Source organism: Lycium ferocissimum, unplaced genomic scaffold (assembly GCF_029784015.1).
Source record: "Lycium ferocissimum isolate CSIRO_LF1 unplaced genomic scaffold, AGI_CSIRO_Lferr_CH_V1 ctg797, whole genome shotgun sequence".
Lineage (NCBI taxonomy): Eukaryota > Viridiplantae > Streptophyta > Magnoliopsida > Solanales > Solanaceae > Lycium > Lycium ferocissimum.
Window position 1 is genome coordinate 78,553 of NW_026727035.1, and position 12,677 is coordinate 91,229.

A 12,677-nucleotide genomic window follows, 5' to 3' on the forward strand; every position below is an offset into this window, starting at 1 on the left:
ACACATGTCTGAACCATCTCAGCCTCGCTTCTCGCATCTTATCATCCACCGGGGCTACTCCCACCATGTCCAGGATATCTGCATTTCTAATCCTACCTCTCCTAGTATGTACGCACTGTTAGTAATTTTATATTTTAATGGACTCATATATTAGTATAATTATACATAGGTTTGCTATCAATAAGGAGTCAATTTTTCTGATCTAATAAAGTATTAATAATATAAGCTATAGAAATATTATTTAACAATGTATGAGATTTAAATGTATAGATCCTCATTTAAACCTTCAGTTATTTTGATGGGCCTATAACTGAAGAGGTGCTCTTCTTAACGGGTATTTCTGAAAAGGTACCTTATTCTTATTTATACACGGTTTGGTCCTTAAGTCAGGTACGCTTTGTTTTCCTATCTAATCCATCACTGAGAAGAAATCAAAATGAACATATCTTAGACTTAGAAGATCACCATCCAAGTTTAGATAGTTGATTGACTTCTACAAAAGATACTCCACAATAGATCGAGGTTACTGTTGTTCATCATTGTCTATAGATCTAACTTGTGATTTTGGATTGTTTTTTTCATCACATACATCCATCGCAACATCATCATTTCCGCAACTTTAATTCATCAGGAACACAAATTAAAGAATAAAAAGTTCAAAGGAATAAAACCTCCCCTTTGTAAAAAATATTTGCTAGAAGAGGTTACTTTCCAAGTTATTGTGAAGTAAAAATCCGATGAGATGAAATATTCTTGCATTTATTGCTACTACACTATTTATTCTAGTTCCTACCTCTTTTCTACTTATTATTTGCGTAAAAATAGTCAGTCAAATTAATTATTAATTATTTTGAATAAAAATTGACTTCTGACTTCTTAGCCAAAATTGATGAAATAAAATGAAAAGATTTTAGTTTAAGAAGATATGTCTTATATAAGGCTAGTCAGTATACACGTGTGTTTCATGTATATCTTACGTCAATAACTCTATTTTTTTAATCAAGAAGAGAAATTAATGAACACAAAAATTTGGAAAAAAAAACCTCCCTTTTTTGGAAAGTATTTTCTATATGACTGATATGATCCTACATGGCACACTTCATCTAAAGACTTACATCCAAAGCTAAGTTATGGAACTTCAAGCTCTACAAGTGGCATGGATGATAAGGATGGCATTGAAGGCCTTTGGAGGCTCCTACAAGCCACACAAGATGGCTTATGATGTGTGGAAGGTGGCTTGGGAGTTGATTGAAGAAGAAGCTACTAGAAAGGGGACCAAATGTGCCAGTGGCTAGAAGTGCAAGAAGGGTATAAACGTAAAGTGGCCAAACGTGCAAACAGGGGCATTTCTGCAAATTGACTACACTTGCAAACTTGGACAATATCGGGAGTTGGCTATTTGTGCAAGAAAGAAACATTTCAAATTCCAAGTCAATATCCCAACTAGCCAAACAAGGCCCTTGCCTCACTAAGGGAAATTATATAATAGCTAGTTGTCTTTTAATTTTCTAGTAGTACAAGTAGGAGGATCTACCTCATTTAGGAAAGCTTGAATTATGATGATATGAGATACTCTTTGAGTGATAGATTGTTTAGCTAGGATTAGCTTAATTTTAGTGTTAGAATGATGGTGGATTCCATTGTTGGTTGTAGAACTTTTTATTTCCAATGAATTCATGAAGACTGTTTATTTGCGGATTTCAAGTGAACTTCTTGCCTTGATTCAGATTGTTTTGGTTCTTTTGGGTGTTTGAATTCAAAGTAGAAAGTTTTAGGTTTAATATACCTAGATTTATCTATAGGATTTCCCCCATTCATGTCAAATATTTATCCCTCTATTTCTCATTCCTTTTCTTCGTATCCTTTAATTTTTCGCATTTGAATTGATTTGGCTTCATCCCGAAATCGATTTGTTATCATTTGGTACCAGAGAATAGGCTAAGATTTGTTTCTACAATTTCTAAACCTAGGCTCAAAATTTGAAAATTCCAAAAAAGTCAAAATTCTGAAATTTCACAACAAAAAAAAAAAATCGAAAATTACTTTTGTTGTCGGATTTGTGTTGATTTGAGTGTAGAATTGAGTTCACAAGGGTCAAATCTAGTTGGGTACAAAGTTTGGTGTGTTTGAAGGTGTTATGAGAATTTCACCATTGTTGGAGCTTCAAGCTTGAAGAACAAGTTTGGGTTTTATTGAAGGAAGTAAAATTGGAGGTTGAAACCTATTGGACTTTGTTCTCCACATCATAGAGAACTTAGATCCCAAATTTGAGTTAATTTGACATAATTTGAAGGATCTACCATTTTTGGGTCTTAAAGGTTTGAAGGACTTGAAAAACTTGAAAGTGGGTCTTGATGATAGGGTGGAAATTGAAGCGTAATTGATAGTAGGCTTTGTTCTACAAGTGAAACGGAGTTCATAGCCAAAATTTGGGAGGAAATGGAGTTGATTTGGGCATACATTGGATCTTGAATTGTTCTTAGTGTTCTTGGTGTTCTTGAAGATATTCATATCTTCATAAGGAAAAAGGTGACCAAAAGATCGGTTTGATCCAAAAGAATTTTCCCAAAGTGAGAAAAGTGTTTTTCTACCCCAAAAAGAAAAAATAGTAGGTTGTGTGGGCCCATTCAAGTCAGCAAATCAGAAAAATACAACTCAAGGTTCGAGGAAACAAGTACAAGACGTGTGCAATTGAAGCAATATACGGTCCTTGTATACGGACCGTATAATTTTCACATCCCGTATATTTGCACAGTAAAATTGGACCACCAAAACTTGGCTCACCGTTTTTGATATATGTTGGGTATATATGGACCGTATAAAATGCAATTCCCCCCGTAAAATGTCAACTTCCACCGTAGATTTCCACCGCGAAATTATACACGGGTCGTATAATTTTGAGAGCCACTATAAAATTGCCCCACAATACGTATAGTTAAGGTAAGTCCATCATATACTTGGATTCGATTCCTTTAAACTTCATCTCATTTCTTTAATTCTCTTAACTAATTAACAACTCGTAATCGATCTTACTTATTGTTAACTACTTCTTGAGTCCGAATTTCATTTCATGACAATTCTTTCAAGCTCTTCTCGTTTTGATATCGTTGAATTTTCTTGGCTCAAGTCTTTTTGCTTTATCGAGTCGTCCGTCTTTCGATTAACAAGAATGTATTCCTCCACAAAGGTTAGCAACCTTGTGAATTGAGTTGCCATGGAAGAAGCTTTAGGATGAAAGGTAAGTTTGAGTGCAAATATAAGTGACGTGAGGAGCTTTTGCTACTAACATTGTTTGCTCGTTTTGTAGGTACACGAAGAGGAGACATAAGGAGAAGAAGATATAAGGATATCTTCCGTAGCCTAGGGATCTTGTGGAGACGATTACGAATGTTATGCCTCTAGCAATGGAGGGTATGACTATGATGAATATAGGGGCTATGAGGGAGATGACATGGGATATGAGAATCACTATTCTTACAATGAATATGATGGTGATGGTGCTCATGAGCCGTATGAGGAACATGGTCGATATGATCATAACTCGTACGAGGGTGAAGAATACTACTCCAAGGGCAATTGCGAGGCAACACCTCATGGAGCTTATGAAGAAGAACAAGGTGTAGATGAGTATGAAGAAGAGTCCTATGGTGGATACGAACATGAAGAGTCTCATCCTACACACCATGGACATGGGGTTGAATTGAGGTATGCTCCTTCCTCACACTTTCGATATGAACCACTTGGTGAGAACTTGCAAGAATGGGAAGAATGTGGTGATGATGAGCCTAGTGGCTATGCACTTCCTGGTGATTATGCTTGTGAAGATAATGGGATTGCATATAATTCTTATGAGGGGTCTTTTAGTAGATGTTCACGTACATCGCCTTGTAATACTTCCTATTCCAAGCAAAATGGTATAAGTGTGTGGATTGGTCCGAGTAGGAGTAGTCCGAGGAGGAGAAGAGATTATACATTTCCTAATCCAAGAAACACAATGAACTATGATTCTTATCCTAATCCGGAGGTGTCATGTTCTCAATATGGTTATGGTGTGGAGGGTAGGAGGAGAGAAGTGTTGACGGGAGGTGACCAACTTGTTGGTTATGGAAGTTCTTGTGGCTACTACTCAAGTCCGATGTCTTCTCCTAGTCCAAAGATTGTAACGACTAATCAACGAAGTTGGATTCAAAAGAAGGAGAGCTTGTCCATGGAGGGCGCAAATTTGATCCTTGAGAGGCTATCGGTGGTGATAGCAAAGATGGATAAAAGATTGGATGAATTATGTATTGAATACTCTAAGGAGTGATAGTTTGTTTGGCTTAATAGCCTTTAGGTTTAGACTTAGTTAATGGTGGATTACATTGTTGGTTTTGAACCGATTTCCATTGATTTCATGAAGGGTTGTTCATTTGTGGATTTAATTGAATTTCCCTTGCCTTGATTTCAAATATTATAGGTTCTTTGAATTGAATCAAATTGAGAGGGTCTAGGTTTCATATACTTAGATTTGCTCATAGGTTCATTATTCACTGGGTCTTGCTTTTATCCTCTATTTCTTATCCCCTTTTCTTCAATTCTCATCACAATTTCTTGTTATCCTTTAATTCCACGTTTTAGTGTTGAATTAGTGTTTTTTCCCTAATTCAAATCTTATCATTTGGGGTATGGAAGACAATATATTTTATATACAGACTAGTCATAAGACATTATTTTTATCGTGTATTTTCTCTTTTACGTATCAAATCTATATTTTACCGTTAGTTTACCGCAACATTATTGTAAGTTTGTGCTCGTGTTTTGAGAGAAACATTTCTCCCAAAAAGAAAAGGAACAAAGACATTTCTCGATTTTTAGACAACATTATTGTAAGTTTGTGTTTCTTGTATTTGACAGACATATTTTAGAGATTATCTATCCAAGCTTCTCATCATGCGTACTTTGCAAGATATTCTGCAGATTGATTATTGTTCTCCCCTTATGATTCTATTTAGGGGGAAGGGCCAAATATACCCTTGAACATTGCAAAATGTCTACATATATCCTCGGTTATAAGTTTGGTTCATCTGTGCCCCTGCTCAACTTTTGGCCCATTTATAGCCTCAAGGACATTAGTTGCTTTGCTAGAATTGTAATTACCATTAGTTTTTTTAAAAGGGATAAGGCACCTACTATTACCCTCCTGAAGTTTGGCCGCAGTTGCTACGACACACCTTACCTTTTCAGGAATCCTATTACCCCTCCGAACTTTTTTAAAATGAAATAGTTACTACCCTGAAACTGGATATCTACTATCTTATGGGAGAGTGACATGCATTCTCCTTGCCACATGTATATTTATTTGTTTTCTATTTCTTTTTAATTCTTTTCGCTTACGTGGCAATTTTTTAAAAAAATTGAAAAACAGAATTTCTTTAAAAAAAATGACAAATGGATATTTAAAAAATCTGAAAATTTAATTTTTTTTTTTTTAAATATGGAAAAAATGATTTTTTTTAAAATATGGAAAACTGGATTTTTTTTTTTTTTTTAAATGCCTTAAAAAATCTAGATTTTCATGATTTCATTTTTTTTAGGAAACTTTTATTTTTCAAATAAATTCTGGATTATTTTTTAAAAAAAAATATGGAACAAAGTGTTTTTTCTTGTCAAAATGTGAAAAAACTGAATTTTTATAAAAAATTTGGGATAAGGCATCATTACCCACTTGAACTATACCCGAAGTTATTACAACATACCTTATCTTTTTCTGGGTTCTATTACCCCCCTAAACTTTTTAAAAATGGAATAATTACCCCCTTAAATGCTAATGTGGCAAGAGAGAGCAGTGAACCAGCTAGAATATTCATCAAGTGGTTCAAGTTTTTGTTCAATTTTGGAGATAATTCTTGGAGTTGGGGTTGGAGAAGAGGTGAAATTGATTGATTCAGGTTGAAGATCAAGGTCTTGAAATGGGAAAAGAAAACCCAATTTTTTTTTAAACAGTAGAGAAGAAGAAGAATTTTGTGGATAAATATGTAGTTTTTGGTTGTTAGGACATGAAAGGATAAAGAAATTAAAGCTTAGGGGTTTGCAGAGATGTTGAGAGAGGTCTTGTTAATGGAAATGCAAAAAAGCGGCTGACTAGGGGTCAAGTATTGGAGAGGAGGGGGGTTAAATGGGAGGGTCTTTTAAATGTAAATGCCATGTGGCAGCTTCCAATTTTAATTTTTTTTTTTATGGTAATTACAATTCCAGATTCAAAGGTTTTTTAGTACATTACATACTAGTCACTAAACACGGGCCTTGCATGTTTTTCGCACGTCATCTATTATAAATATATATTAGGAACAAAAATTGAAGAACAAAAAGTAAAAAAGAATATAACCTCCCCTTTGTGACAAAATATTTGCTAGAAGATGCTACTTCTCGAGTTATTGTGAAGTAAAAAATCGATGGAGCCATGGAAGTAAATATGCCTGCATTTGTTGCTACTGCGCTATTTATTCTACTTCTTAACACTTTACTATTTATCATTTACGTAAAAATATTCAGTCAAAACGATTAATCGTTAATTAATTTGAATGAAACTTGACTTCTGAGTTCTTAGTGAAAATTGACAACATAAAATGTAAAAGAATCAAATTTCTTATATAAGGCTAGTCATTATAGACGTGTGTTGCACACGTATATCTTACGTCAATTATTCTGATTTTTTTTATATCAAGTATAGAAATTAATGAACACAAACATTTCAAAACAAAACATCCCCTTTTTGAAAAGTATTTTCTATATGAAGGTACATAAGACAATACATTTTATATAAAGATTAGTCATAAGACATTTTTTAATGGTGTATTTTCTCTGTTACAATGGCACAAGAATCAGGGTCTTCCACAACCTCAACACGAGAATCCTAGTGTTCCACAACCTCAACATCTCCAAAATGATGCATTCTTCTTGCAAAAGCTTCTTTAAATAGCTCAGAAATTCGATTATATTCAGAATAAACATTAGTTTCTTCACACCCAGGTGGAATCTCCTGTGTGGGTAATTGTGATGTACGAGTAAAAGTTGAACTAGAACTGGAGTTGAAATTTGGACTAGGGTAGGTAAAAAAGGTGTGGTTTGAAGACCGGCTTGTGTATATTAGGGGTTCAATTTTGGGGATAATTCTTGGGGTTGGGGTTGGAGAAGAGGTGAAATTGGTGGATTCAGGTTGAACTTTACATGTTGTATCCGAAATTTGTCACTCCTAATTTTGTCAATGTTCTAGTCAAAATTTTCCTTCCATTTATCTCTCTTTCACTTACTTTCTTTCCTTTAGAAACAAATTCAAGATTCAAAAATAAAAGAAGTGATCAAGCTAGCTTGAAAGATTCTAAAAATAGGAATAATTCACAAAAGATTTAACTATAAACAGAGATAGATGTCCCCAATAATGTGAAATGGATATGCATGTATGCAGTATGTTTATCGTTCAGTTGGTTCACTCGATGCACAGTTTAAGACATTGGGTGCTAGTCATGTGTTCCTCCAAATTTGTAGCGTGACAAGATGATATCCAAAATATTTTCTTGACGTAAATTTGACACACCTAGAATTATTAACGTTCTCCTCGAAATTACCTTCTATTTATCTTTCTTTCACTTACATTCCTTCCTTTGCAAACAAATTCAACATTCAAAAAGCAAAAAAGCACTCAAACCATGTGTAGTTTCTAAATATGTAAGTTATTTTTAAAAAACATTGTATGTCTGTATAATTGGATTCTTGAAATCCAAATTGTGTCACATAAATTGAGCAGGAGGGAGTGCACAATATTTATAAATGAAAAAAAAAAAAAATTTAGTCGTGTGATTGATTAGCTATATGTTCAAATTTGAGGCGTGACAAGACTATACCTAAAATAAGCTGCCAATGAAGTTTGACTGGTTGGCATATTATATTATCATGGGGTAAATTTGAAGCCCCTATTTCCATCGATGTTCTCTCAAAACTTCCATCCATTTATCTTTCTTTCACTTTGCAAACGAATCAAGTTTCAAAGGGAAAAAAGAAGCGTTCAAGCTAGAAAGGTGATAGAAATATGAATAATTCACAAAAGATTTGGTTTATAAACAGAGATACAATTTTAAATTAAATAGCACCAATGTTCTTAAGGCCAAGAACAACACCAACACCAATAATGTGACCAACAGTGCCACAAGCCAAAGTATCAGCAAGTGTAAATCCAGCAGGGTCACCAGTTTGTAAACCTGAGTCCCTCACCTCAAGCTTTAGTCCAGCTGTCGCCTTCCTATTTGCTGATGGTGCCAACCCAAATCTACCAGCAAACAGCATTAGGCTTGTTGAAGTCACCATTATCTGTCCCAAAACATGAAAATAATTGTTATCATGCTCTAAAAAAATTGAACAGAGTTTAAGTTTTGTAAGCTGATAACGTACAGTACTATTATGCCATTGTTAAGTTAACAAGAGTCGGAATTAAATGATCTTTACACTTAGCAAATTTTAACATGTGTTATACCATTGTACCATATTGTCGATTAAATTTTATGAGGCGATTTAAAAGCAATTAACTAATAGGTAACCAGATTGCAATCAATATCTTTTGTACCGTCAGCGCATAAAACTTAAAGCAAAAAAATAACTACAAAAACCGTCCACAATTAATGGAACTAGTTATCTACAAAATACACAAATAACATGTTAAATTACAATGATAGTGTAAAAATTGTTTGCGCTATTACTCTATGAGCATAGTCTATACAAGTTACATATCATTATAACTAACATGATTTGATAACCATGAAAATAAATTTAATAATTTGCAATAATAGGTAAAATTACACATGTAGCGTAAAGGTCTTTCCCTGCTAGGGTATATAACTTAAAACTTCATTAAGTTTATTAATTGAACATGTGACTGAGTTAACTTAACATTAAAAAAACTAGTTTAATTAAGTCAAGAATTTGAGCCAACTACGTCTAACTAGTAATTAGAAATCATGCCATTGACAGAAGGCAGTATTTTGACCAAGTTACTATTTTCTTTTGACCAAGTTCCGCATTCAGCTTTCTCAACCAAAAAAGAAAAAGTAGAATTTCTTCTACAATTCTATTCAATTTTGAAAATTTGCTTATTCTCGGAATGTTTTAAATTCCATATATAAGGTTTGTGTTTTTTCTTAAAAAAAAAAAATAGAAACTACAAATCCACTGACACACAAGAGTTTTACTGAATAATGGAGCCCATTTTAATATTTTGAAAAATTAAGATTTTCTGATTTTCTTTAATTCTAAGTCTTAGCACTAGGTAATTGGTTATTTACCAAATTTGTGGACGAGCCAATGAAATCACAGCGAGCTCCCAAAGCGCCTTGCCCATTGTTGCGCCTCATTGGTTGAACTGATACCTGCGCAGACATACAAGGAAGAAAAAAAATTGTAGAACATAGAGTATTATAAAAATTTGTGTAAAGCTTAAGTTTTGTGTACATTATTTTTATATTATTATGTTAAGTTTTTTATTTTCATTTTTTACTTTTTTTCTTTTTTCTTTTTCCTCTTTCAGTGTGGTTAAAGCAAATCAATCATCACTGAGCATGTTAAGTTAAACATAGAGTATGAGTAACAAGCCTAATATTGTTTAGGGGCGGAGCTAGATAGGAAGTAATTGAGTTCAATTAAATCCCCTTCCTTGATTAAAAAAAAATGTACTTTGCAAATCCAGAAAAAAATGAGATTCTAGGTTATATATTAACCGTAGAATCTCCTTAGGAAAAATTATAGTACAGTGATAAAAAGGGTTCAGAAATTGCTTTGGATCATAAACTTACATCGTAAGTGTGACATTGTAGTATTTCTCTAAATCTTTTTGTATAAATTTCTGGCTTACTCTACCACATACGAAACATAGTAACACAGGCGGAGCTAGATCATTAGCTACGATCTGTATTTGGATTAAACAATCTATTAAATGTATATAAGTATGTAATTGCGAACTCAGAAACCAAGATGAGTTATGAATTTGATGGCAAATTCATAACTCGTCTTAGTTACTGAGTTCACAATTACTGGCTAAATTTACAAACAAATAATGATAGCTACAAAAATAAAAAAAAAGGGGAACTGACCAAGCCCTGAACTGGAGAAGTTGAGAAAGTTTTGGGTTTGAGTCCATTGAATTGTGGGAGAGATGTCATCATGGTAGCAGCCATTGTTGCACAAGCTCAAGATTTTCAGAGAATGGAAGCTCTTTGTTTGGAGTAATATTCTTTGCGTTTGTTTGTTTAAATTGTTATACATCTATTGTAGAGAAGTTTATGTGGCATGGCCACATGAAGAGTTTGTGGCCACAGAAGGGGCTATTTCGGATACACTTGGATACTTGTTTGCTGAGGTGTCATTCATATATTGGCTTACTCGAAATGGATAAGATTTTATGGCTGACTCCAAAATTTTGTTGGAATTCGATTGTTATACTCCCTCCGATTTATTTTAATTACGGAAAAGGTTCAAATATGCCATTAAATTATCGGGAATGACTCATTTATGCCATCAAACTATCGAAAATGACTCATTTATGTAATCGAACTATTGAAAATAGCTCATTTATGCCACTTATTAATAGTTTGGCTCATTTATGTCATCGCAGTTACCAAAATGACTCATCCATGCCAATTTTTCATTAAGGCCGGTTTTACAATACCAGATATGACATGTAGCCTCCAACTAGATTATGGTTGTGAGTGGGTCGGGTGTATGGCTCGGATTTTTATTAATTTGTGATTTAAAATTAGGCTGATTTAAATAAACGACGTAGACCTCTAATATTAAACCAGCCCCAGCCAAATTTTAAACCCCAAATTAATAAAAATTCCGATCTATACACCCGATCCACCCACAACCATAATCTAGTTGGAGGCCACGTGTCATTTCTAATATCAGTAAAACCTACAAGTAATGAAAATCGCATGAATGAGTCATTTTACAAGGCTATTACAAGATAAATGGAAATGAAAAGTATTGATGAGTGGATAAATGAGTCATTTCCGATAGTTCGATAAGATAAATGAGCCAAACTATTGATCGAATGGGTGAAAATGACTATTTCCGATAATTCTACTACAGTATTTGAGCCTTTTCCGTTTTAATTACCATGTTTTTTTTTCCTATGTCTTTGAAGAAAATATTAACTAAAATAATAATTTGACTAAATTATTTTTATTTATTCTTTAATTTCAATTAATACTACTCTATTTTTTCACCCCATTAATATCTCCTCACATTTATTGAGTAAGGGTGAAAGTGGAAACTAATAGTTAATTAGGTCTTTATTTTCTAAAATGATAACTATTTTGGACAATCTATTTTAATAAAGACAACATGTAAAGTGAACCGTAGGAGTAACCGTGATGTTTTGTTTTCTCGTCCTCTCCCTACTTTGACTGTGAACAAATGATATTGTCAAATCAAGTAAGACATCAAATATGAATTTAAAAAAATCTTGAATATAAATACTGTACTTTGTCCGTTCGTTTTTACTAGCCCTCTATTGACCAGGCACTTTTTTAAATAAATTATCCTTGTTAATGGTTAGAAATCCAATAAATTTGGGGAGTAGGGGTACTTAGTAGTTAGTACTAGGACAATATTGAAGGAAAATAATAAATGACTCTTGATTTGTTAAAATGGACAAGTAAAATAGAAAAATCTATTTTTAGTACATGATATTGCCAGTTCAATTATTCTCAAGATATTCGTTCGAGTATATATATTCAATCTTAAAATTACAACATTTATGATAATTGGTTCACATTGCAGTTAAAATTTGCCCACCAAAAGAAAAAATATATATCTCGCTTATATGTGAGCTTCAAAAACAAATGGGACGAACCTCAATTGTTTTATGTAATTGTGGAATTCATCACTTGACATCTCCAGCCAATTTATTTTTAATTAGCGTACAACAATCTTGGCAGAAGTAGAACATAACATCTTTTGTTGGCTCAGGTCATCATGCTGTTACAAAATATTCCAGCAGGAGCAAAGAAATAAATCATTTTGACAATTTCCCCCCTTCAAATATGATGAGATCCTCAAGTTTAGTCCATCCAAAACCATCCTATATGAAAGAGCGCGGTTAAGCAAGGACATGGTGATACAATAATGTTCATACACCAGTTGCTCAAATGCTTGTGCACATGAGGCATCTATTGATCCTAGAAACAAAGCAACAACAGAGAGGCTAGTGACTAAACATGCAGCAACCTAGATATCGCAAGGCAATTTTCGCTCTAGAGGATCAGGCAGTATATCACAATTTTTCTATAATAGTTTCACCTAACATGCCAGCTCTTTTCCTTTTTGTAAAACAATAATCTCAGCAGAAGTAGAACAAATATCTTAAATTGGGTCAGCTTGTCATGGTATTACCAAAAGATTCCAGCAAGGACAGAGAAAGAATAGTCACTTTGTCAATTTTTCTATAATTAGATCCTCAAGTTTAATCATTCAAAAACCATCCTATACAAAAGAGTGCGTTTAAGCAAGGGCATGGTGATACAACGTTCATACTCTAGTTACTCAGGTGTTTGTACAAGTGACACATCTATAAGTCTTAGAAACGAGGCAACAATACAGAAGTTAACGATAAAAAGAACATGCTGCAATCTAGATATTGCTAGGTAACTCTC

The 12,677-nt window shown here is 33.5% G+C and overlaps 1 protein-coding gene across 1 annotated transcript; it reads right to left on the reverse strand.

The window, feature by feature from the left end:
* Nucleotides 1-8,040: 8,040 nt before the first annotated feature.
* Nucleotides 8,041-10,277, reverse strand: LOC132045794 (photosystem I reaction center subunit psaK, chloroplastic). Its single transcript, XM_059436377.1, has 3 exons — nt 10,116-10,277; nt 9,312-9,395; nt 8,041-8,343 (listed from the first exon to the last, which is right to left on the reverse strand). The coding sequence occupies exons 1-3, from the start codon at nt 10,197-10,199 to the stop codon at nt 8,116-8,118; spliced, it is 396 nt and encodes a 131-aa protein (XP_059292360.1). The 5' UTR covers nt 10,200-10,277; the 3' UTR covers nt 8,041-8,115.
* Between the last annotated feature and the right edge of the window lie 2,400 nt (nt 10,278-12,677).